General features: G+C 40.3%; 1 protein-coding gene and 1 long non-coding RNA gene across 2 annotated transcripts; one reads left to right on the forward strand and one right to left on the reverse strand.

Annotated features, from left to right (window-relative positions):
* The first annotated feature begins 4,989 nt into the window (after positions 1–4,989).
* On the forward strand, positions 4,990–8,367 carry LOC144990983 (uncharacterized). The gene is made up of 4 exons (XR_013654865.1): positions 4,990–5,109; positions 6,820–6,921; positions 8,007–8,063; positions 8,156–8,367. It is a non-coding gene; the product is annotated as an uncharacterized LOC144990983 (long non-coding RNA).
* Positions 8,368–22,113: 13,746 nt separating this feature from the next.
* On the reverse strand, positions 22,114–26,546 carry LOC101160970 (protein phosphatase 1 regulatory subunit 3E). Its single transcript, XM_004067346.4, has one exon. It carries the CDS (start codon positions 26,208–26,210, stop codon positions 25,191–25,193), a length of 1,020 nt encoding a protein of 339 aa, XP_004067394.1. The 5' UTR covers positions 26,211–26,546; the 3' UTR covers positions 22,114–25,190.
* Positions 26,547–27,751: the final 1,205 nt, after the last annotated feature.

Here is a 27,751-nt window from a genome sequence, read left to right on the forward strand (position 1 = left end):
GAAATGGTTATGTACTAAAACAGGAAAAAGCCTTTCAATGTTTTCTGCAGCTCCTTGTGGTTTATACCAAATAGAGGAGCTTCAGCTGCAGTTACATTTAATTTCATCTAATTAGTAGTGACATGTCAAGTAAACAACACTGGTATTGGATAATGTGATGAGAACAAGGGGCAATCTGTTCTGAAGAATTGTATCCTCCAACTGAGCATTCGTTTTTTTCTTTTTTAATCCACTTAGCACAAGAAAACCAAAAAAAAACTAAATTCCCAGGCTCCTTTCTCAGGCCTTGATCCACATTTGGCCTTCAACAGGAAAAACCAGTACCGGTAATCTAATCTCAAGCAAACACCAAATGTTGCCAATTTTCAAAACCATAGTTTTATTTCAGCAAAAGACATCACAGGTGTGTTTTCGAAGCAGAAAGTGTTGTGGATAACACTTTGAACATGTTTCACTTGGTGCAAGACACAGATCTGGAATCAATTCTTCAGCTGAGCATGTGGTCAGGAGTTTTGTGGTGCCTTTTGAAACGTCTTTGAAGTGGAAGACCCACAGTGTGTTTAAAAACTATTCAGTCTTAAATGGCGAGAGTCTTTTTCAAGCAGGACAATTTCTCCTTCACATTCACTAACTTTCACTTGCGGGTGAATGTGCTGGGACGATGTGGGCTTCAGCGTTGTATTAGTTTTCAGATACATTCCATTAATATTATGCTAACGTTTTTGTTTGTACAATAATAGAGAAAAATGGACAAAGCATAATTTTCTTAGTTTTTGAATGGATCTTTTGTTTAAAATGTCTTAGGGTGCTTTTCAGACTGGGTAAACCATTTACTCTGGACCCAGTCCACTTAATTTGGTCCACATCAAGTTGTATTTGGTGAGCCTGCATTCATCCGATCACATTTCAATAAGTTGCTGTGTCTCATCGTTGTGGTGTTATGGCATTGGTTTGAGAGAATTCTGTTAAGGAACTACAAGGTAGCTTTAAGAATGATGTCACAGCAGCGTGTGCCGCGTAAGAAGATACAGAAAAGCATGTAAGAAGTGTTTTCAGCTGTATTAAAATAAACGAGAAACCAGAAAGGAGTTGAACCTTTTTTTCCTCTTTGATAGTGCGACAATCGTTGCTTTACATTTGTCTGCTGCTCATCTGTTGCTACATTCTGACTGTGTTTACGTCACATGAACACATGGATTTTATTCAGACTGAGGAATCTCAGAGCGAACCGAAACTCAGTCCGATTGGAAACAAACTGAGACCACTTCGAAAGATGGGTCCGAGAGAGGTTCCTGGTCCCGGACCAGGGTCTACTTGGGTGTGTTCCGACTGAAAATTTGTTCGGGATTACCGGGGGAAACGAATTCTGGTTCACTTTAAGCAAACCAAATGTGTCCAGTCTGAATACACCCTTAAAGTCCCACTTCGATCAGCTTTTAATCTACTTTCAAAGCGTTCTCAGTAAAGCACTCTCAGTCTATTAAGGTCCTATACCATGCTATTCTTAGCCTTCTGTAGTAAACAATATCCATCTATGGGATAATATATAACCTTTGGCACACAAAAGAACACATTTTTTACAAGATATTAGTTGTATTTCCTGTGCTCTTTTCCAACCCGGAAGTGGGTGCCGCCAATTTCATGGCGTCAACCTAGAGTTGATCTCGGCAGTGTTTCTGTGTGTCACCCACGAAAACAAACAACTTCCAAACTTTTGCACAGATTGATGTGCATATTGATCCTATTATTGCTAACAATTTGAATGAAGAGATAGTCAGAAACACAGTTCTAAGCTGAACTTTCTTTACATGTGTCCTCCATCATGAGAATAATGCTACAAGAACATGTTAAAAACACCATTTTAATTAAAGTGGGTCTTTAAGTGTGTGGATCAGCCTTCAATGTGCACATCAGATTCCCTACCAGTGACTCAATGGGCTTGATTTATGATAATAAAAACAAGTCTGCATTTTGTCTTAGTGTTTATTACTATGAGACTTGACCTCAGCTCCTCAGTTTGATTTAGACGGTCATTGTCGTAAAACTGAAGAGTGTGAGGTCACTGCTCATTTTGATAATCCTGGGTTGTGCAGAAGTCATCACATGAAGATTTTTTATTTGTGCACCTTTGAATTTTTGATCGAGTTGTTGTTTTTTGCCTGAACATGCATCCAACAAAAGCAACAGAAAGTTAACCAGAACGTTTCGGAGAGAAATAAATTACCTGGACAGAGGGGACACCCATCACCTGACGGGCATTTTTTAAAGCTTAGTTGCACAATTTTATTGAAATGACAAGTTAGTGATAGGAGTAGAACTGACAGGGGTTTGGAGGGGCTGTGAATAAGCTCTGATAAGTCTTCATTGTTTATTGGTGTCACTTGTTTGTTAAGGTCTGAAAGGGGCAGGTACGCTTTCATGCCAGAAATAACAGCCGCTGTTCTCTGCCAGCTGCAGCCCTGCATCCTGCCAGTGAGGAAGTAAGGGTGTACATGCCATTACAGGGAGGTAACGCAGGACATGAATCAAGCCAAAGAGTCACAAGTTCAGTTCCTTGATGAAGAGTCATCACTGAAATAGTGAAGCAGGTTGTAAACTGTTGTGAAAAGAGTTACAAACTGCGGTTGCAGAGCGGTGAAGCTTGCCCGGAGTCTTTGGCCTTGTAAAATGTTATTTTTGGAGACAACAGTCTAATTATCTTTCTTTGCAGAAGGAAAGCATGCCAGGCTGACTGGAGATAAAGATCATGCAACTTTGGCTAGGAAGTCAGAGCTTTCTCTTTGTTAGTCATGCAGTCTGAGGGATCTTTTGATTCCTCAAGGTCATCATCGCAACTGAAAAATGAGGTTCCTCTGCACGAGAAAAAAACAGCTCAATGTAGAAAAAGTCATTTAATTATCAGTTCAAACAATTTTACCTAAATTCAGCAAATCGGTCAATCCAAGCTAAAATTTATTTATGTGTAAGCACTAATTTAACACTGTGACACTTGTAAATCGAGTCAAATACACTTTAACCTTTTATTATACCCAAGTGTAGTATGGTCCTTCAAAACAGTTTTAGGACCATTGGAACCATTTTTTGAAAATCCAAAATGTGTTAAAATTTCTTGACAACTTTTATTTTTATTCAAAAACAGCTAAATGATAAAAGAACAGATAATTGCATTTTTTTTAAAAATACAAAAAAGAAAAAAAGAAAATGCAGATAAATTAATGTAAATTGTTTTTTTTTGTTTGTATAAGTGATATATAAGTAAAAGTATATAAGCAAACAATCAAACCCTAAATCAAAGAAAAAAGGGAAAAAAAATGTAGATTTGGAATGTAGCATGATCAAATCATGTGATCTTGCCATGTGACTTTGGGTCAGGAAGCTCCTGCTTGCTCTCACAGAGATCCCCAGCACAGCTGAAGTTGACCTTTCCCCTTCTTCCCACAGAGCCACAGCCTGGCTGGAGCCTGTGCATGTGTGCCAAAGCGCGTGTGTGCGTAAAATGTGTGTGTCCTCTGTGACACTGGGACGACCCGAGCCACTTTCACCTGGACTTGTCTGTCAGTGGTGAGGTGCCTCCTGGGTGGAAGGCCGGTCCCCCTCCGTCTTTCTGAAACACTGAAAAGTAATGACATACTTCTGCGCAGCATTCCTCCATTCCCAGGTCACTCAGACCCAGGAGAAGAAAGCTGCACAGAGGAAGGTCAAAGAGAAGTTTCGGAAAGGGGAGAGGAGATGCAGAAGAGACAGAAAGAATGACTGTGGGGAGGTGATAAGTGATCCCAGTGGAGTTCTGCTGTGATCCCATGGAAGTGAAGAGCTCGGGACACCTGTTCGATGGATCACATTCATGTTCCCTGCTTCAAGCACATGTGGCAATTTAAAGGACAGAGATCCAAATTTGCTGGATCTTCAGTGTTGATTTGAAATGTGTCAGGATAAAGTTTTCAAAAGGAAAGGAAAAACGCTCAAGCTAAGATGCACACACGCACACTCTTGTGCCAGCTTTTTCCCAGCAGAAATCCCTCAGCCCACTCTTCAAGCTCTCTTTCTTTTTGGAATATCACCATGTTTCACTAATAACGTGATTGTTTACAGCAACAAAAAAAGTGACAAGGATGAAAAGACGGTGCAGCGTGGGCCAGAGGACAGGCCAGTCAAATCTGGGGATGGTGCTGCTCGTGCGGAGACGCCTGGAATAATGGGAAAAGAATGCAATATAATGACTCCCCTGGGATGGGTCCAGCTGAAGGCCCTGCGAATCGCCAAAAACAAACACTTGAAGAGAACAGAGTGCACACACAAGGGCTTTAACAGCCCCCTCGCCTCCTCAACACACACATACACCCTCCTCCTCTTTCCTGTGCCGACCTACTGGAGTCTGCTGTTTTTTTTGGCTGCTTGCAGGCTTCAGATGAAGAGCACCCTCTCCGTTCCTCACTCCTTTTTACTTTCTCTCCTTGCTGTCAGGGAAATGCTCATGACATCTTCGGAGGGAACCTTGAGAACCACTGTCTGCCCTTGTCCGTATCAATAATCGTGCTCCTAGTTCAAACCCCTGTTCTTAAATTCTGCTCCAAATCCCCCTTATTTTTCCCCCATCACCTGTCCATGTGTTCATGTGCGTTTGTGTTTTCTTTGCACACTGATATTGACAGCTTGATTGCTCCTACCCCAAAAAAGAGCCCTTCATCTCAACCCTGGCAATCACACGAGCACACATTATGTTCCAGCTGTCAAGAGTGAGTGCTTTCTTTTCCGGTTCTGCTCCTTAATATATGTGTGTGTTACTCTGAGTCCTCCTGCCATGTTGGCAGGTAGGAAAGCTTGTGTAAGTCTACTTTTTTACAGAGACACACACACCGGTGTGTGCACACACACGCCTGTAGCTGAGGACACGGAATCTTCTCTGGTTGTTTTGAGGATTCCTGGGGTCTGTGTGAGCCGGTTGTGCTTAACAGGGATGGGGCCAAACGGGTCGGAGCCTCCTCCAGCATCCAGCTCTTTGACTCATGATTTGGGCACTTTGCCAGAAGCTTTTCCACCATGGGCTTCAAGTTTCCAGAGGATGCTTAGAACTCAGTGGCCTGCATCTCTGCAAGGAGCAGGTTTACGGTCAAGCTGTGGTAATGGTTGTAAAAATGATTTTGGTTAATTATTGACAGCATTTTGACCCTGATTTCATTTACATGTCTACAACTTTTAATTTAAGTTAACGTATTTTGAAATAACGAGTGTTTAATAGATAACATGACTTGTTACTGTAGGACTTCTCTTAGAAGAGGGAGAACGCAACAGAAGTTTTTTGCGCTTAAAAATTTCTGCAGCAGATGAATCACAAGAACAAAGATTTTGCTTACTTTAATTCCACTCTCATTTTCTTTGTTCTGCTGATCTCCACCATGACAACCACTCTTGCAATTCCCTCTCTCAAGCCATGCTGGGCTGGAAGCCAGTGTCTAGAGAGAAAAACGCTCTTATTTTCTGCTTTTCTTCTCTCAGACAACACATTTGCATTGAAGTGAAAATGTGGGCTTTAGAATTTCAGGACTGGCTTTCCTCTGGATACTTCAGTTCTTAACATATTTATTAGATCACTGGCTGTGTGAACAATAAGGCAAAGCCAAATTAAACCTTTTCTATGTTTTTTTAAATCAAATTATTTGCAAAATAAAAGCTTTTTCATGGTTTTATAATAAATTGTTTTCTTAGAGAAGGTGTAAAACACGTCTAACTATGATGGAAAAAGTCTATAGGTTGGTGTAAAATAGGCTTTTTATTATTTTCTATAAAGTTTTAAATCTTCCGAAGATTATAAAAATAACTTAAATAAAGTATGTTTAAATACAAAAAATAAAGATGTGCAGATTTGCCTGTATATCAGACAGGTGGTCACATCCCTTTCGCTTTAGCTCAACTGTAGGCAGAAAAGCAACTCACAAGAACGCACTCACACATTCTCATTCAATTTTCAGAAAGAACAGGAAGAAGAAAGTATCAAAATGCAGCTTCTATAGGTTCAAGTTCACTTTATTTATGCACGTCTGTCTTCAAGCCCTCATGAGTGTGCGTCACGGCGCACATGTGTGTTTACCATGATGCTTCACCTCAGCTCTCCCACAGCTTCCCAGCAACTTCCCGAGGATGAAAGCGAATGAAACCCCAGACTACTGGGGCTCCACAGCCAATTAGGATTGTTTATTTAGCCAGCCACGGCCGCCTAGCAGAACAGGAGCACACAGCCAGCCACACAGCCCTGCAGGGGAAACCTCTCCTCTCCTGCTTTCCCTCTTTTTCCACTTGTTTAAACTTCACTAGCTCCATGTCTTCCTCGCCTCACGCTACTCTCTAATCCTCCTCTTTTTTCAATAACCTAACCTTTTTTGCCATGTCCCAGAAGTCATTAGGTGATAATAGCAATCAGGTTTATTTGGTTTTGTTTGGAAATATGATTGCTGCAGTTGTGTATAATCCAGCATTTACATACTACACAAGTCTGAATCTGCTTATTTATATCTTTCTACATCTCTAAAATTCATCTCTTGGTATAGTAAAGGACGATGGGGATAAGGTTTGTCATGTTTTTTTGCAAAGCCAGGATGCAACATCTGTGTCCAGCGTTTATTCTGTTGTTTCAGGTTTTTCCATAAAGTATCTGTGGTTTCTCCTTGTTTGACTAATATCTACAGTGTTTTTTTTCTTCACCATGTAAAACCCAAATGTTGATTGATTACTTTGCAGAATTTCTATGGTATTGATGCACTTCCTTTTTTTATTTTAACTTTCACCAATTGCATCTAATCTGAAGTTTTTTTTTTGTTCCAGCAAACCAGCTATCCCTTCGTATGATTTTTATACTTAAGAGGAGCTAAAAAAAATAAGGGGAACAGCCATCAACCCTCATCCTCTTCCTCATCCATCACTGAGGTCAGGGCTCTACATCTTCTTGCCTTTCCATATTCCACTTATAATACCCCGTCTGTCTGTCAACCATTTTTCCTTGTTTTTCCTCTCATTAGCACAAATTTCCCATGATAGATTGGCTCACTGACTGACGCCCTAAGAGGGTGTTCAGTATGGTGGAAGTTGGGAGCGTGGCAGTGAGGTGAACCAGAACAATTGAATCGGTTAGTTCAAAAGGGGCCCAAGTCCACATTTTTTTCAAAATAGAGATATTATATGTTCTATTGTCTTCAAGGGAAAAGCTATCTGATTATGTGCAAAAAAGTCCCAAGTCCGTTGTAATGTATTGACTATGCTTGACATTTAAAATGCATTAAGTGCAAAATTCCTGGACTTGGGCCTGTCTTGCATGGGTTTTGCTTTATCCCATAGATGGCAGCACTAGTTATCCAATATGGCACGCCCCTGTTTAATTCAAGAAGGGCCCAAGTCCAGAGACTTTAATTAGCCAGTCCTCTGAAATTCTAAAAGTAAGGTGCTTTCTATTATAGCTTTTGTAAGCTATGAATCTGGGTAAAGTATTAATCATTTGGTGTAGCCTCCCTTTAAGCTATGCAATTAAAATCATTTCCTGGAAAAACAAACCTCTTGGACTTGGACCCCTTTTGAACTAACCGATTCAATTATATTCTAGCATCAATAAATCTAAAGTCACTTTTAGACAAGCTGAATACAAAGTTTTTAAACACAACCTATTTGATGCAGACTAAACGTTCAGGCTGGATGCAGATGTTTAAAATCTCTATGATAATTAACAGATGGCAGATTGTGTCTTGTTTTTTCTTTCTGACTAAATACAACTGTACAAATAGGTTCCTTTAAAATTTGATGAATATTTTTGATATTTTTAGCATTTTTCAGTATTAGCTGTTTTGCTTTGTCAGCATTGAAAATCGTAATTTTAAATGGGTAAAAGAAAACTGCCCAGAACTCATATGAACCTATTATCCACACTATTATATTATTACCAAAATCTAAGCCAAATGAAGAAATCTTATATTTTGCCTTGATGTGATTCTGCAATGTACTGTTGTCTTTGTCCCTTTCAGTTTTTTCCACAATGCCTGTTTTTGGCTCCAGCCTTCTCAATCTCTGCACAGAATAAAGTAAGTATGAAAATATGAATATGAATTCAGGAAGCTCCAGTGGGTCATATTCTGCCAGAGTTTTTACAGGACTGCTTTCCCTCTACTCCCAGTGTTTTTCAACACAGCTGGAAGATGTGCGTTCCTTCTGCGGGTCACATTGCAAACAAGACAAAGACGACTTCATGAATCACCTTTGGAAGTTAAATCTTGAAGGGCAAATGGGAGGAAATGAGCAAGTAAAAACAAGTGACAAAAAGTATGGGAGTTTGACTGAGTGAGCTTACACATGGCGGAATAAAGATCTGTTCACTGACTCGTTCCACATGGGTGCCTGTGGTTTGGGCCTGTCGTGGCCACAGAGCATACATTAAATATTCATGAAAATAACTAACTTCTTACAAACATCTCAGCTAAGGATTTACATTTCAAGTATTACCCATATAGATCAAATATAAACTAAAGTCAAAATTAGTAAATTGTTATATGATTATTTATTAATTGATTCAGTTCCCTCTACCTTGGTGTGGAATTCTAAAATCCTTTGTTAAGACAGTGAAGACGAAGTGATTGTAGCTTACTTGCAGCATCGAATGACAATAAAGAGAAGAGGAGGAGTGGAGATGAAGGCGGCAGTGTTTAATTTTTTGAGGATCTTCCTTCCATAGGAGGAAGATGGAATCATTTTTAACTTCTTAAGATCCGGGCCAATATTTGTACTATCCCTTTACACAGGGCCCCACTTAAGCAGAATTAACTACTGAGGTAACATAACCCAAAATGTGATGTCCATGCATGTGGACGCCAAGCATCAAGAGGTTAAAGGGACATCAAAAAATGAAAACTCCATTCTGGAGAGGGAATCAGAAAAACCAAAAGGAGATCCAGGGCTGGCCAACTCCAGTCCTCAAGAGCCACAACCCTGACTGTTTCTCCCTGGACTGCTTGATGCTGACTATGTAAATCAGGTGTGTTATGATAACCAGGATGTGGAATCGCTGGAGTCAGCTAATCAGCAGCAAACGGTCTAGGGAGAGCTGGAAAACAGTCAGGATTGTGGCTCTTGAGGACCAGGGCTGACCTACCCTGATTGACATGTAAAGGAGAAGAGCATAAATATATTGATGCCAACCTGAAGACAAAAAGGAAGCTCAATCAAGGTGTTAATGGATGAAGTAAAACTTCACATTTATTTATGTGGCACCTTTCAAACATAAAAGCTTTTCAAATTAAAAGTTTTTAAAGAAAATAAGGTTTTTCTCTCTCATATAGAACACTTTCATTTGAGGATTCCACAGAAATTGTGAGACATTTTGTCTGATAATCCAAGAAAGAAAAGATATAAAAACATGTATTTTCTGTTTAGATGGATCATCCTCAGGCACAATCATGCTACAGAAAAATTAATGGTTCTGTAGCATGATTGTGCCTGGTTGTCTGTCTTTATGCAAGAGGATGAACTGACAATCTGTTAATTGATTCTGTCAAATGCCAGATTACAAGAGGAATAATCTTTAGATAATCTACATGTAAGTAAAATTGGATTGCAGGACTCCATTGAGTTGTTCTTTAAGCCGTGTTGCTTGGCTGCCTATAGCTGCTCACCCTTTTTCCCACCAAATTAGAAATGAACAAATTAGAGAAGTGATGAACAATCCGTCTCTTTTTCAACCACTCAGAAAGTCCTAAATGAAAACAATGTCTGGACTGTGTTCTGATTGCTTCAAAGTCTTCTCCTAACATTCTTTGTGCAACCGTCAGGTTGCTGGACTGCACACCACCCCAGCTATTGTTTTCATTTCCCATCCATTAAATACAGCTTCAGGAGAAAACAGAGAGAAAGAAGGGAGCGAGAGGAGAGGTGGGAAACAATCTTGGGAGGATCCGTTGCTACCGGACAGAGTGTTTATCATAACAGCTGCTGTCCACAGGGGAAACTTGGCTGGAAACATCAAAGCTTCCTTCACAGCCCACCTCTATCATCCTATGAACAACTATAAAGACACACACTCTCACATGCTACTACCGCATTATAACGTGAAAAGTAAAGCAATAATCAAAACTCAACCAGAAGTTAGAAAAAAAGTGAAGCATGTTTTAGTCCTGATTGCTTAAACCGTTAACTCTCAGCCCTGAGGTCTGTTTTTACGATTGTTCTGGTTTTTGTGTAAATGAATTAAAGTTCCATTTGAGTGGCGCCCCTTGTATATGCCAACACATTCTTCAGATCGAGAGCTGAGCTGGCCGTGCTTCAACACATTGCTCTTGCAGACTCTTTAATAAGCAGCAGCCCTTACAAACCCTCCCTAAAAGACAGAGAGCGCAAGGGGGGTTTGAGGAGGGGGTGGGGGTGAGGGGAGAAACAGGATGGGGGAGCCAGAAAGAGGCATTTTTATACCGCCCTTTTACCGGACTGTTCAAAGGCTCAGAGGATGAGGTTACAATTTATTTCCTAGTTAAGCTTATCCCTCTTCTGTGAGAGGAATTCAACTGTGCCAGTCTGCTGCCACCTTGAGGCTAACAACATGAACTGTGTCACAGCACACATGCAACTCTCTGCAAACACGAATGATGTTATCAATAACAATAGCAAAGCTGTTGGGTGAATACAATTTATTGATTAAACCATAAAAAAGGACATGCTCAAAGATGGAACAGTAGAAGGATGCCACGGTCATGCCAGGACATGATGATGGTTGGAGTGAGCAAAGGAGGATGCAGAGGATAGGATTAGATGGTGGCAAATGATTCACTCTGATGACCCGCAAAAGAGTCAGCCAAAAGCTGATGCTTGGATTTGTTAGCAGATATTCTACTAATTTTTAGTTCTTATTGTTTTGACAGAGTCTCAAAATTTGATGAGTAAAAAAATAAAAATTAAATGGTTCAAAGTTGGCTCTGTTGACTATTTCTTCCAGTAAAGAAGTCCTTTTCTGTTTGTTAATTAATTCATTCATCTTCTAATCAATTTGTCCCCCTTTGGGGTCATGGGGCTGCCAGAGCCCACGCATGCACGGGGAGAACATGCAAACTCCACACAGAAAGGTTCCCTGTTGATGTTCCCAGCCCGGATTCGAACCAGGGGTCTTCTTGCTTCTTGCTAACCACTGCGCCATCGTGCGTAAAGAAAAAGATTATAAATTTAACTCATGCTGCGTTTTGCTTTGCTGTATTTTCACAAAATGGTGATCAAACTTAAACTTAAAAAACATTGATCACTTATTTTCATTTTCATTCAAATTCTGCTAGATGATGCAAGCAGTGTAACAAGATTAAGTGCCCATTAACAGCAACCTAATGTATTTCTGACAGGGTTTGGAAAAAAGCCAGAAAAAAAGCAGGAAAAAAAATATTCTAAAAGTTTATCTGCAGTTAAAACGTATTATGCAATTCTTTACTGATAGTTCTACAACCCAGAACAGAGTTTATTCACTGTATTTGACCCATCCTGAACACTGAATTCCAGTCACAGCCTTGCTTGGGAATAATTCAGTGGTTTGAACCCCAAATCCAAACCAGTAATGCTGACTTGAAGCTAAGTCACAGCATCTGGACTTCTTATCTTCTCTCGTTGAAACATTTCATCCAAATTGCTTCATCGGTAGCCTTTTATATTGCACATGGGTTCCATTTTTAGTGTTTGGTATGACGTGACTGTAGATTTGTGGACACTCTACCACTAGGCCAGTGAGTTAGCTATAATAACAACTTAAAATGAGGAATACATCTAACAAAACTTCAAAATTACAAGTTAATCACCTTATAAATATTGCTTTAAAACATTGTAAATTCATTTGATTTCTTTTTCATTGCCGTGCATGTGTGCAGTGTCATTTTTTGGATCTCCCCACCTTCTCTGAGGCCGCCCAGCTGAAACAACACAACGTGTTGGACAGTTTAGAGCCCTGATCCACTTTCTTCTAATTCTTCCAGATTTCTGATCTGTCCATTCATCTTCTGCCAAAAATTCTGTCACGGCACCAAGCAGTCTGCAATATTCCAGTGTGACTGTGATTAATTTGTGAGAATTTTTTCTCCATGTAAGTTGTGTCGTAAGTCTACAGATATAGCAGACGAAATGATTCCGACGGACAAAAACGGACCACAATGAGTGTGAAACGGAGACTGTGTCCTGAAGATCACAACACAGGTTACAAGTGCTGTAACCTGTGGTCCAACTAGAAAAATGAAACACTGTGAGAATGTGAAAAAATACATACATGTTCACACATGTTCTATAAAAATTACTTAAAAAATATTGACAAAGTTGGCCTTAAAATAAAGCTTTAATTAAAAAAAAAAAGATTTATCGCAGGTTTTCCAGCAATGCTCTGATACCGTCACATGAATGACATTTAAGGTGCCACTCACACATGCCACTAAGATGTGGCTTAACAAGCTGAACACTTCCTACTGTGAAATCTTGACATCTCTTTTTAAAAATAGATCAAGTCCAGCAAAGACAGTGAAGCCACTAGCACTTTTTCTGGAACCTACAGAGCGACTGAAGTTGCAGCCATTTGATATCAGCCTTTTCAGGAAATGTGGGCAGTGAAAAGACATGTAACACAAATTTTGGAAGTATGAAAAGGGATAATTAGCAGTGGATGGGATTCTTGTTAAACTATTTTCAGACAAATATTTCCGTATGGAAAATGACCTATCTTTGTTTTAAACTTTAGTATAAGGCTGTTCCCACTCACACCATGATAAGTGATGTTGACATGATTTACTTAAACACACACTTTGCAAGGGCAAAGTGTCTTAGTTTCAAGTTGTGAAGTGAAATTAACGTTATTTTATTATAGATCAAGAATTGCAGTAATGTCTGAGTCATTACTTCAACTATATTTATAGTTCATTCATCAGACAGTTGCCTTTTTAGAAATGCATTAACTTTTATGCTCAGAGGAGGGCAGCAGAGTTTGCTTTTCAGTCCTCAAGAGAGGAAGCCTGCACATTTGCAAACTCACACATGCATGAGGATCCACTTTGACTCATCACGCTCAAATGTTTTCTTCTGCACGTGTGCACTTGCCGAAAAATGCCCGTGCACATGTTACAACAACGAGGATACAACCAGCATTATTTTAAAACTCCTTTCTCATGACAGCCCCCTCTGCAGAGGCAAACGGCCATTCCACAGGGGACGTCCTACTGAAGAATTAAAAGCATTGCTTTTAAATACAGCATATTTGTGTTGGCACGGGGATAGCATAGGGTTACAAAACATAATCAAAAATGACAATGAATACAATTATTGAATGAAGATAAGAAATAACAACTGCCCATTTAGATCATTGATATTCAAACGTTATCTATTGGGCTATTTAAACACAACAGGGAACTGCAGCTTATTCAGAACTCTGCTGCTCAGGTTCTCACAAGGACCATGCAAGTAGAACCACATTAGTTCAATTCTGAGGTCTTTGCACTGCCAGAGGATAAACTTTAAAGTTCTGTTGCTGTTTAATTAACCTTTGAATGGTTTAGCACCAAGACACATGATTAAGCTTGTGATCTCATATAGACCAACCAGACCCAAATGGATCAAGTCTTCAGTTGTCAGTCCCTAGAGTTGAATCCAAACATGAAAAAGGTGCATTCAGCTTCTACTCTCCACAGATCTGGAACAGACTTCCAGAAACACTCACTTTATTCAAATCCAGGTTAAAGATCAGGGAAGCTGAGAGGAGGTTTTCTCTTTGACACGAGAAGTGATTGGGTTTCCCTCCACAGGTTAGAGAAAGTGAGAAAAGTTTATTAGTGTGCTGTTAATCAAAGAAGAAAAACGTTTTCTTTTTAACTGATATTAGAGTCAAATAAGATTATCTATTCAAGATTGTTTTGGTTTTATCATTTTAAACCAAAAAATAAATAAATAAAGTGTAACTGAAGTCTAACCTTCTTCATGATATTTCATGGCTCGATTGCTCAAAGTCAGTTTGACATTAATTTAACAACTTTAAGATATTTGTGTTACAGCAAAAATTCCAGTACCTCTTTTCTTTCTTGAGGCTAAAGAACACTTTGTAATGTTTACATTTTTGTCAGATCCTTAGTAAAAAACCTATCTAGGGTGGATGCGTCATATATAAACATCCACAAAGCAGGATCTGAACCAGATGAAAAAAACGACAGTTTTTCTCCCTGATCTGAATTCTCAATATTTTCTACTTCTAGATTTGTGGTAATCTGTCCAACCAGTGCTGCCTTCACAGCCAGGTAAATGATAAGTAGAATATCAAAAGAATTATTCAAAATGCTGACATGCATCCAGTCACACTTATGCTCCATGTGGAATATCTATATTTGCAGGAGAGATTCTGAGGAACAGAAGACGGTGCTGTGGGATGGCAACCAGACACAGAAGTGTTTGGAGAGTGCAGCAGCATCATTTTTTCATGGGATTGGTTGTGAGTGCTCTGAACCCAAAGGCAGCTGGGCTCAAAGACTAGCAGAGGCTGTGATGAAAACGATAGGATTCAGGTTACCAAAGGTAGGGATGTCTAAATATAAAATAAACATAAAGCACTTTCCCTCTCTCACACTTTCAGAGATGTGCATGCAAATGTGTCAGTCTTGTGTATTCTGTGTTTTATTATGTGCACGCATCATGGCTTTCAACCTGGATGAGTCTAGAATTTTGTACCACCCATCTCCAAAAGCCAGACTGCACCCCTGCAAATATCTGTTCTGACAGCGGTTACTTTTGCTGATTCACTCACGTGTCAGCCTGAGTCCAGCGCCTCAACAGCACAGCTGTTTTTCTTCTTGCAGGGGACAGGTTTGCAGCCATCGCTTTCTCTGAGACAAAGTGCCCATGGCTTACCCACAACTGTCAATACTGTGGCAGGAGGGAGCTGCGAAAGTCACCCCATCCAGCACTAACCGTGATGCACATTTAGAGAAAGCCACATCTTTGGCTCCTGTTACAGACATGGCGTCCTTCTTAAACTCTGAAGGTGACCTCATCGTGGCACTACTTCTTCACAGACATACGACAAAAGACTTATTCAATTCAAGAACAAATTTGAACAATGATCTTTAAAAAGGAAAGGGGGTATTATTTTCCCAAGAACAGAATAAAATGTGAGTAACAGCAGCTTTTATCATGGGGCTCATCCTCTAGGATGCTGTGCTTTGTTGCTGCTGCTGCAGTGACATAACATTCGGTTCTGTTTCAGATCTGCCCTCACAACCCGTCGCAGAGCCGAATTAGAGGTGGAACAGGTGCAGCACGAAAGGATAAAACTGAAAGGCACTACATCCAAGTGACGTTGCAAAAACAGATGAGCCTTTGCATAGTTTATAAGACATTGTGCATTCACTGTCTCCTAGACCCTGATTGTTAAAGTAGTACTAACAGTTTTTGATTTGATTGGGTGGTTTTTATTTCATCCTTTGTGTAAAACTGCAAAAGAGCTTTTTACAAGGTAAAACACAGTGTTATGAGGGGAAATGGGGGAAGCACCCAGGCGCAGAGAGGAGGACGTAGGAGTTCCAGGTGAACAAGGGTTTTAATAACTTAACCAAACTACAAACACAAAACCACTGCAGAACAGGCAGGCAAACTTGAAACACTCAAAAACTCGAAATGGGGGAAACATCCAAGCTACAAACTATGGACCAGCACAGGAGGAAGGGGAAGACAAGACTTAAATACACACAGACAAGACCAGACACAGGTGAACACAATCAGGACAAGTCGGGAAAAGGTAAAACATGAAACCAACACAAAACAGGAAATCCTACTAAATAAAACAGGAAGTTAACTCAAAGCATCACAGAACAAAAAACAACTAGAACACAAAAGCACAGAAAACCGTGACACACAGTTTGAGAAGCACATATTTAATTAGGATTTCTAATAGTTTCAAAGTAAATCGGCTTATAAACACCTGAACTTTGAAAAACATATTTTGGCAAACACAGTCAAGCATCGTTGTCATGGTAACAAACTGGTCCAGTAGGCCCAGGGCCTGGACAAAATCATTGTGCTCCCCTCTGTCTCCACAATTTTTAGTGTTAACTGCATTTTTCTCTTCAAATGTGCTCAACACCATTCCAACAAACTGAACCATGAATGTGAACTCATCTTTAATTACAGGATCTGGTTTTAATTACCATAAAGGTAAAGTGGCTGTGTTTTGGTGCACACAGCCCCATAAAGCACCCTGTGAGAGCATTGTGTCAAGCTGTTTCATGGATCTCTGACAGATTTTTATCACCTATGGACTGGAGGGTAAATCTATTCTATTTTATCAGTAGGAAACTTAAGGTGTGATGGAATGACGATGATACACCTCTGAGCTTGGAAGAGATTGTATTTAATGGCATATTGATCATCTTCTTTTAACACATGACCCTGATGTACATTAGAGCTTGCTTTGTAAAACACTCGTTTCTGTAATACCATCTGCTGGGTGCTAAGCTTTTGATGCTTAGATTTGCTCCTGAGAGGAAGGAAAAGTCTTAATCATTCGATTATTTACGGATAGGCCTCTGGCCCAGAGTTGGCTGTCACTGCTAGAAATTTATTGTCTGTAGGGTTCTGAATACTCATTGAGTTATTGGAGGGGTGGAGGAATCCAAAACAGCTAGCCACAGCATGAGAAAAGAAGAAAAACAGGATGGAGATGAAGAGAAGAGTGAAAGAACAGATTAAAAAGAATGGTGACGTATAAGAATCAGCATTTTTTAGGTAAACAAGGTGGTCTGAATGGCAACAGCACTTGAAATAATTTCGTTTTACTGCTGTTGGAAAAATGTTCTCACATGCCATGAAAGAAAAAAGGAATAAGAATTGCAAAAAGCTATTAAAAGTATATTTTGTAGAATTTTTGGGGCAATTTTTGTGGTGCAATTTACTCTACTCTTTTAAGATACAGAACCGTGTTTTTTATTGGCTCCTTGAGGTCCAGCAGGAGATCAGCAGCATACTAAACAGTCATTGTATGGCTTTTTCAGAGTCACATTGTCCTCACAAGGGACGGAGCACGTTCCTTTCTGCATGCTTTTAAAGAAATTTCAGGTTTCCTCTTGTTAAAGTAAAATATGTCCAACCCAAGAGGCCCTCAGCTCTCATCTGACTGCCCAGCTGTTGGACAGGACAAGTTAAAAAAAAAAAAAAAAAAAGAAATTTCAGGTTTCCGAGGTTGAAAAGTTTGCTTTATCCAAGTAATTGGATTTAAGCATCCATTACATTAAAGTGAATTTACCCAGCATTCATGTAGGATGTTCACAAGGTGAAGAGCAAAATTAGTGTAAACATGTTGATCTAAGATCAATACATTTAACTTAAAAATATAACATTAGTAAACACAAAAAAAATGATTATTTGACAATCTCAAGCAACATTTATTAGTACAAATCTTCTGTCTGCAGTCATTTTTGCCTGCATGATCACCAAAAACACTGATGTGCTGTTGATCATCATAGCAGTTTCTGTAATTTTCCAACATTTCTCTCTAAACGTTGCACACAGGTTGATTTCCATTCATACCTATCCAGTCGGTGCCTCTGAGTGATGGAGTTTATGGATTATCACATAATTCTTTCATTGACGAGAGAGCCCTTAAAGTGTTTAATCTTTTTTATCAATAATTCTTAAGTGTTGTCAGAGTTTCAGTTTCTGTGCATTTCTACATCGTTCAACCCTATTTCAATTTGCTAAAAATAGAAACGAGTCAATTCCCTTTTGGAGGCAGTTGTAAATCATGTCATGATGGCTTTCAATCGTGCAGTAGTCAGCTGAGACCCAAAGCAACTGTTGCGTTGAGAAAGCATTTCCTGCCCCTCAGCTCTTTTAGCATGCCTATATATGGTATGCCGTGAAACAAGACTTTTTTGTTACAGGGGGAGGAGAACAACAAGGTTTTGGAAGGACATGTTTGGGAGCAACCCAGTCATCTTCATAAAGATTGACTCAGATTCCTCTACATCTGGTTTGCTCTTCTTTCTGAATGTCTTGAGGCACCTTTACATGTTGTGTCATGTAAGTAATTTTCTGGAAGGATTCTGGTAAATCAGAGTGGTAGCTTTAAAACAACATAATGAATGTTCCATAGCTGGAATTGATCATTTACCCATCAATTATTCAGAATGGTTGATCACTGAGGCAAAGGTATAGCCTACACAGCCTTGGTTGTTGTTGTTGTTGTTTTTGTTGACTCAGCATCTCACAGCCCCGCATCCATCTGAAAGCACAGCATATATTATTTAAATGGAAACTATGAAACCTGTTTGAGAACTCTGACATGCCGACCCCTCTGGAATTGAATGGCACTTTCAATAAGATGAACGAAGCCGTGCAGGTGGCAAAAGAGATGATTATGCGAGTGTGATTGCAGTCTAATATTGCAAAAGGCCCGAGGGGTGGAAAGCCAGACTGCCATCATCATCATAGAAACACAGGCTGTTATGTAAACAGCTGTTGTTATACAGCACAGACGAGATTACCACAGCATTTACATGAATAGAAAGCTTTGTAATTTAATGGCACACATACAGAGATGTGACTGCGCACATATAAAACATAGTAAAGGGTAGCTAACCTAAAACATGTGGCTTTTCTTAAGATAGCAAACAGACCTTCTGTCCAGCCAAATCTATTCAGGATGGAGACAAATGAACCACAGCACAATTAAATTAAACTGTGCATGTCCTAATTTCACACTTCCTTTCTTACAGCTTTGAACAAACGTTCATTTATCAGCATTCTGGCCAAAGACACAATTCCATATATTGAGGGAGTGACTGAGCAGTCTCAATTATAGAATGAAATTAGATCTCCCAGCCGGTTCACACCGACCAGCCATATGGATTGATGCGGACTGGTTGCTAATACACTTAAATGGTTATATTGAGCGGATGCATTAATCAAGAAGTCCTCATGGCTCCGATAAACCAAACAAAAGTGGACTTGGTTTACATTTCTGATCTTCCATCTATTGCTGAGGGTAAACATTCTAAGCATTCTAAGCACTTAAAATGAAAATTAGTTTAAATATGAAGCTCTGGTTAAGTGTGTTTTGATTTAATTGATTCTTGTTTGCCTTTTAGCAGCTCCCTTTTGGGGATGCCACATCAAATCATCCACTTCTAACCCTATCCTCTGTTTCCTCCTCTCTCAGAACAATCAACATATCCTAAGCCCATCTACTTCCTGTAATCTCACTGTTCTACTTGACTCCCCCTCATTTACACACATATCATCTGTCTTGCTGCTGCTGACCTTCATTACTCTCTATGTTCCCCCACTTGCCTCCTGCTCGCGTTACAGATCACAGTGTCATCTGCAAACATCATGGTCCACTGAGATTCCTGTTTAAACTCATCTGTCAGTCTGTCCATCACCACAGGAAACAAGAAGTTCAAAGCTGGCCATTGGTGCAGTCCCACCTCCACCCTGAACTCCTTTGCTACACCTACAGCACATCTTACAGCCCTCACACATGTTCTGCACAACATAAACACAAACCTCAAACCACAGCTCCTCTATTCATATTCTGTCAGACGTTTTCTAGATCTACAAAGTCACAATGCAGCTCCGTCTGACCTCATCTGTTATTCTCCAGCAGCGTCCTCAAAGCAAACATTGCATGTGTGGTTCACTGTCTTGCATTAATTCACACTGATGCTTGCAAATGCTGCTTTCTAAGCCGAGTCAACTATTCTAACACAAAATGTAATTTTACTCTATTCTTCTTTTGTTTCACAACTCCTCTCTTCCTTGTTCTGAAAGATGGGCACCAGAACACTTCTCCTCCATTCCTCAGGCATCCTTTCATTCTCCAAGATCTTGTTAACATTCCAGTCAGAAACACTACTATCGCCTCTTCCATTCCATTTTGTCAATTTCCATGCGGGAACCTCCCAAATGGATAAATAAAGTTGTCTATCTATCTATCTATCTATCTATCTATCTATCTATCTATCTATCTATCTATCTATCTATCTATCTATCTATCTATCTATCTATCTATCTATCTATCTATCTATCTATCTATCTATCTATCTATCTATCTATCTATCTATCTATCTATCTATCTATCTATCTATCTATCTATCTATCTATCTATCTATCTATCTATCTATCTATCTATCTATCTATCTATCTATCTATCTATCTATCTATCTATCTATCTATCTATCTATCTATCTATCTATCTATCCCTCCACAGAAATGTTGTCAGGCTAACTAATATCCACTTCAATGTCTTCTTAACAACATGCTTACTGATCTTTGCTACTTTCTGCTCCACAACAACAACCTCTTCTGCCATGTGCTCTCTAACATGTTCCTCATTCACCAGCTCTTATGTTCTTACATCTTTCCATCACACTTATGAAATCTGTAAACACATTTCCATCCGTGTCCTTGCTCATTCTATTCTTACTCTGTTTCTCTGTTATGCCAGCCTGCACAGGTCCATCTCTCATTATTTTGTTTCCAATCTGTCACACAAGTCTTCATGTGCCCTTTGGTTTGTATTTTGCCATATTTTGCTCCGTTACTCCACTCTGCTGTCTTCTGTCCTCTCAGTATAATACCCCACATTTCTTAGCTCTCCTTTTCTTCTTAACCACTCCTGAACTTTGTTTTACTTCTTTTTTACAACACTTTTCTTCTCAATAATGGCCAACTCTCTTTTTTTCTGTCAAAGTCCATAAATTCAAAGTTTCTTCTTAAAGCAATAGACTCCTGTTTGTCTGCGTATGAACACACTTTCCTCCTCTCCTTCTTTGACTAAGAACAGTTCAATTTTCACAGGCACCCTGTCGTTCAGCAGCACCTGTGGCAGTCATTGTAACTCGAACCGCCACCAATCCAGTATGAAGGTTTTTTTTCTTTATTTAATAGAAACAATCCATTTTCTTTTAAAGCACCTTTCTTGTCACTCAAGGACACTGTATATTACAAAAAAATAAATAAAATAAAACCAGCCAACGGGTGGATGGACAATCATAGTAGAAAGGCAGGTTTAAAGAGGTGGGTTTTGATTTCCATACTTGTTTTAGCTTTGGTTTTACGTTAGATTCCCCTCATGACCCAACCTTTACATTTACCCTGACTTGGAACTGGCGCACAAAAGGACAGGTTTGTGCTTTTTTGTGATGTCTTCGTTTTCATATAATTTGATAAAACATTTAAAAAGCCTGAAATTGGTGATTTGTTGTCCAAGAAAGAACTGAAAGAAATAATCCAAATGCAACATATGAGGATTATATGACTTTTTTATACAGTCATGTTTCTACGTTATAAATCTCTGATGAGCATTTAAACAACCATTTGGCAGGCCTTCTATCAAGACCAATACCAACACAACTGTTACAAAACAACAACAAAAATAAAAAAGCTACATAAAACTATCCGCTTTATGCTAAATTCAAGAGCTGCAAATGCAATGATGGGGTTTTATTTCAGATTGCAAGCCGGGGTGATGGCCCGATCTGTATCTTTCTCTGCGGGGTCTTGTGATGCTCTGACAACCAATCCAAAGCACATCCTCCTCTTATTCCGCAGGATGACTGCTAAAATGAGCTTCATCCCTTCCATGTCACCGATGAGGGTTTAGCTGATATGGAATTTAATTAATCATTGACTACTTTATTGGCTAATTATCTTTTCTTTCAGCACCTCACAAAGGATTCAGTGTTCCTGCTACAATCTTTCACCCACACAGACAAATGATGTCAGACATCAAATCAATTCAAGGGCGTCCTGAGGCAGACCCACAATGGCGGTGGCTTCAGCCCACTGCAGTGTTGCTTAAAGAATGTCGGTCTTTAAAAAGGAAATGCTTGACTCACCAAGCAAGTAAACACTTTCAGTTCACACAGTCACACTAAGTCGGTGTACACTAAAATGGGTCCACAGGTCACACCTTCCTGGATTTTTTCTGTTACCAGGCTTAACTGAAGCTCATCGTTGAGCTCTGTAGTGGCCTCACAATGACAGTTATAAAACTCATTAGCAACAAGGCTGAATTTCATCAAATCCTCTTTCGGTAACAGCTCCATTGGGATGACACATAGGCCCATTTGGAATTTGACAATAATAGACAGGTTATGGTCACAAAATCTTTTATTAGCAGTTTTTTAACAAAATACGAATTACATTTAAAGCGCACTGTCATGTTTTAGCAGTATTTGTAAGCTCTTCGTGCTAATATGTTTAAAATCTACTGCAAAAGAGGATAATAAATAGACATCTCACAGTGCAAATGTTACAACATATAAATTTGTTGCATAGAAAACACAGAAAAAAACAACAAACAAAAAAAAACCACCAGTGTCATTTTAAGGTTATACAGTGGACAGACGACTGTTCAATAGTGATAGATGAGAGCAGTACAACATGGTAAAGAATGGAAAATGTTGCTATGTACAGGAGAAGCTGTCAGGTACTTCGCTCTTCTTCCTCGCATCGTATTAGACCAGTTCTGAATCTGCCCAGCATCCATTACAATCATCAGTCATCCATGCAAAAGGCTTTCAAACAACATCATGACTTCTATATCTCCTATTTTACACAAATGTATCCCTCTCTGTGTTTTTTACAGCTACAATATTCCTAATAAACAAAAACATGCCTACTAAGGCAGTATAGACGAACACTTAAGGGGGGAAAAGCAGACGCCATTTTTGATACATTGCTAAAATTCTGGCAAGGTTTAAAAAAAGAAAAAGACAAAAAAAACGTTACAGTTTTATCTAATTTGACCAGCTTTGACCACAACTATAGGACAACAAACTTTAAGCGTCACACATTCTCCACACTGCCCTGAAAATACTGAAGGTACACAAAAACACAGACCGGTAGCGGATAGACATTCAGTAGGAAACGTGTTCACAAATTTACATATACTCTTTGAATTAGTGAATTTTGATGCCAACTGTTATGTGAACGCTCTTTACAACCAAGATTCACCAAAAGCGTAAAAACGGATCACAATTAAACTAAATCTAAGTGTCCACATTACACCATTATCATCTCAGAAATGACATTAGATTACGTGATGTGGCCGTGGTCACTTTAAACACCGACACTTTGTGTAAGGATTGACAGGTCAGTCACTTTGAGAAGCAACACAAATAGGGCCTGATATTTACCAAAGGTTTTGGTGTGCTTCAAACCCTGACACAGTTAAACCGTGAACTGGGCTTTCACACCGAAAATCTCATTCAGTCAGGATGAAAAATTTAACATTAAAATTTATGATCTAGCTTGAAGCTTCCATACGGTATTTCTGCTTTTCCACATTAGTTACATCATAAATGATAAATGTCAGCTTATATTACACCCATTGAAAGCTCCAAAAAAGCTTACACATTGCAGACAGTATACAAACACACAGGAACTACTACATGATCCTTTCTTCGTCCTTAAGTAATCAGCTCTATTACAAGTGCAGCACAGCTGTATGGTGGCAAACGGGAAAACAGCATATCTTGCTCGTCAAAAATAATTGTCAGCTTTGACCTTGTAGTTCTGACACACTTGATATATGCAGAGGGAAGGATTTACACTGGAACTGCTCCAAAAGATAAGTAGTTACAGGAATAGTCTCCATCCACAAACTGGCCTCATTACACGAGGAGCTTCCCTCTGACTCCACAGTGATACAAACACCACCCAAGCTGATGTTCAGATTAGTTACCGGTACTGGATTTAAAACCATGCTGCCTCTTGGAGTCTAAATGTTTAACTTGTGAATAAACACTGACCTGTTTTCCTACAGTTCATTTGGAAGATCAAATTAAAAACACACAGATGTAAGACGAGCCGCGGTCTGGAAACTGCTGTGTGATCAAACAGTGGTTGACGGATGAAGATGAAGCCATGAGGTGGCTAAAAGCTTTTTGGTCATTTGTATGGAGTGTCAGGAGCAGCATTTATACCAGCACAGTGACGACTGTGAAGTACATTTTCAGCAGCAAGTGCTACTTAAACGCAGTCACCAGTACAGAGCTACTTTGTCTGCAGACTTAACTGCTCTGTTAAAAGCACAGAGTGACGCTTAGCAATAAAACAACCTCAGATTTCATTTTCAAATGCACTGTTAAGTTTGTGTATGTACAAAATATGCTTCTATTCAAATGCAAAAATAATTACTGTGTAAGTATGAGAACCTGAAGAAAAGAAGGTCCACAGGAGTGATAAACCTTTCAAACTGCAGTATTTACAACATTTATCTCATAAGGGGAAAAAAGTTTTTCATTGAAAGCAGGAACTGTCAATGAATGAATCATATGGATTAAGAGCTATTTAATTTATGCTGGTATAGTTTCTATTCCGGATATTTATAAATCTGTATTCCACTGCTCCCTTTGGTTAAACTGTGCTGATTTGTACTGTAAATATGAAAAAATATCTAGTCATTTTCATTTGAATGCAGAAGAAAATGTGCAATTAAGGAAATAGTTGCAGATTTGTCTCATAAAAGTAATCTTTTTGATAGAATATGATGTCCCTGGATTGCCAACCATCTAATGTGCTAATTATTATTATTTTAACAAAAGAAAAAACAAAGAAACAAAAGAAATGCATTGCACTTGATACTTCCACCATCAGGACTAAGAATAAGGCATTTTATGGGATGACATTAAGAAATTATACACCCATTTAGTATATAAAATAAACATCTATATAGGCTATAGCTCAGTAGGTTTCCTCCAAAAGAGTGGAGGAACAAATTTCTCGTCAAGCAGTGGTTCTCCATAGAGAAAATATGTTTTCATGCAAAATAAGAAACACATTTTTAGGGAAAAAACATCAATTAAATGTTAGAAAAGAATACGCAGTGAAGCCTATGAGTATTGCACAGGACTGCACGTTTTCCGTGGCACATAACGTGACGTGAGTGTGCCCTCCCAAAGGGCAACCCGCTGCACTGAGCCCTGGAAAAAACAAAACAAAAAGAAAAACCATCACCCAGCATCTCCCACCACAACAGTAAGGGACTGTCAGCCTCATCCGGCTAATGTGTTCTGAAATATCACAGGACAATGTGTTGCATCATTGTCTGCCCGAGTGTGTTTGTAGCTGACCTGGAAGAAAGATAAAGATTTAACAGGCTGCAGTCATAAATAAGGTACCCGGGGATCAATTACGCGCAGATTGCGCGCGGCGCCAGCGAGCGCTCAGATAAAGTGAATCCATCCGTTTTCCCATTCCCGTGGTGGGGACATTTTCAGGCCGTGGCGTCGGACTTTGTAGTTGTTCCCGTGATTGTTGTCCCAAAACTCCCGTCCGCCTACACAGTATTTGATAGCGAACTGCAGCGCGCCTCCGTTGTCTAAGTAGGTTGGCATCACAATCTTGAAGCAGAACTTGTCGGTCACGCCGTCGCTAGAGTTGGGGACGTACGTGGCCAAACTGTCCATGAAGGTGATCCAGTTATTTAGGGAGTACCTCAGAGAGACGCTCTTTTCGAAAGCCATGTTCAGGACGCGCACGAACCCGGAGAGGCTGAACTCGTCTGCCTCCACGCTCTCCAGCAGGACTTTCACCTCCCGGACTTTCTGCTCAAAGCCCGGCAGCGTGCCCGGGTTTGTGAACTGCAGCTCCATCAACACGGGCTGTGAGGGCGCGCGGGGGAACTTCGTGTACAACCAGTGCAGGTTTCCCTTGTGGAGTTTAGCAAGGATGCGCTCGGGCACCTCGGGGTCATCTGCATCGTTGAAATGCTTCACCGATATGAGCTCCAGGCCCAGCGAGTCTGCAAAACGAACCTTCTTCTGGCTGGTCGGACTTCTTTGGCGCACGATCTCCAACTTGGCCCTCTCTGTGGGTGTCGGGAGCGATTTGCACCTGCGGCGGAGGTTGGGGCTCTGCGGGGGCTTCAGGAAGATTTCTCTGCCCCGCGGTCTTTCGTCCACCACCGGGCTATCGCTGGGCTCGCACGAGCCGTTCGTCACGTCCAATTCCTCCCCATCTTCAAGCCTCGGGTTGGCCGCCGTCAAGCTCCCGAACAGCCCTGCGATGCAGCTGTAGTTCCGCGGGAGGCAGTTCTTTGGGGGCAGCATGACCGCGGCGGGGTGCACGGACTCCGTGTTCATGAAACGCCACAGCGCCCGCACTGCAGAGCCAAGGTGTTTGTGATGGGGGAGACCGGAGGGGGAGCAGGCGCCGTGAGGTGGCGGTGGCTCTATCGCACACATGCGCACGAGCTGCGTCAGAAGCTGATGACACTCTGCGGCGGTGGACCAGTCCAGGTCCTGAGGACAGGTCCACTGCTCCAACCGGGCTTTTTTATTTTTACTCTAGTGATATTTGCTTTTTGAATACGTCAAACTTTATTAGTTTTAATAGCAAATTAAAGGAAATACCAAAGGGGGCGTGGTCAGCTGTGCTGCTTTGTAGCTGTCTACGTGCAGAAGGTAACGTAGGGACAAGCAAAATGGTTCCGCCATCTAGCTCCTTCCTTTCTCCTTACGACACTGTCTTTCTGGCAAGCCTGGCGCCCTAAATGGGCTTAGCAGCCCTGCTTCTGTTGGAGTGTGGGTCACGACATGAACATGTGAGCGTCCACGCACTGTGGGAAAATCACACGCAGCATCACTGCTGCCTGTCGTCACCGGCACAGCTGATCCATGCAGCAGAGACCCACGCTGCCCGCCTACTCTCTATACGTCACACGTGTCACGTGAGTCGCCTGGGGTTACCACGGCAACGGCTTTGCGGCTCAGTCTGAAGGTATCCGCTGCCGCCTCTTCTACACTTCAGGAAAACTTCAAGCGGAGGGAACCACTTAACATGCAACAGGAATTGAATATTACTCCATTTTTTTGTGAGTCAGGACTTTTTGTAATCTTAGAGCAAAGCTTTATGGGAGTTTTCCCGACCAATCAGTGAAGCCCTGATTTCCTTTTTAGTCTAGATTTAGTCACAAACTACCATGCAGATCCAGCCAGGAGATGATCAGGTTGAGGAGATGAGAGCTGATGGACAGCTTTCATCAGAGGAGGACACAGCTGGGCTCCAGACATGCAAGTTGACTCAAAGGAAATATGTTGACGCCCTCCTGGACATCAGTGAAGAGATGAACCTAAGAGACCAAAAGCCATATGAGTATTACTGTTACTCTGGTTGGGAAGATGCTGTAAGTTTCTTCACTTTAGCCGTAAAATGTATTCCAACATCACAGTTAGCAAAGTAAAGTCATGTTTTTGTTAGATGTGCCATATGAATGCCACAACTTATGAGTACCACAGAAGTCTGACATATAAATTCCACCTGTATAAATAAATTTAAGTGGAATAGTTCATGGTAAGAGCATACAGGCAGTAGAGTTGTTTGTTTTCAATCACATTCGTGCTTCTTATTCTGACATGCTTGTGGTTTAATTCAGATGCAGAAAAATACATCTAGAGTTTGACAGTTTTAACTCTATGCTTGTTTTTTTTCAAAAAGGTCTGCGGCTGGGCCAGAGCTGCTCCTCTAAGCTGCATACTTATGAGCCAAAAAAGTCATAAGGATGCTGAAGCTCTTATCCCGTCATCTGTTCACCAAACACCCTCTAGAGAAGAACGCTCGGCCAATGTGGCAGATCTACGTGACAAGTCTCAAGCAGGACTGTATGGCTTAAAGAAAACTGTGATATTATACCCACATGCTGGTGAAGGAACTCACCCAATAGATGCAAGAAAAGTACTTTTTTTGAATGCCCCTCAGAAAAATCTGAATTATTTCTTTGCTAAAA

This window comes from Oryzias latipes, chromosome 3 (assembly GCF_053564925.1).
Source record: "Oryzias latipes strain Hd-rR chromosome 3, Olatipes_Hd-rR_3.1".
Lineage (NCBI taxonomy): Eukaryota > Metazoa > Chordata > Actinopteri > Beloniformes > Adrianichthyidae > Oryzias > Oryzias latipes.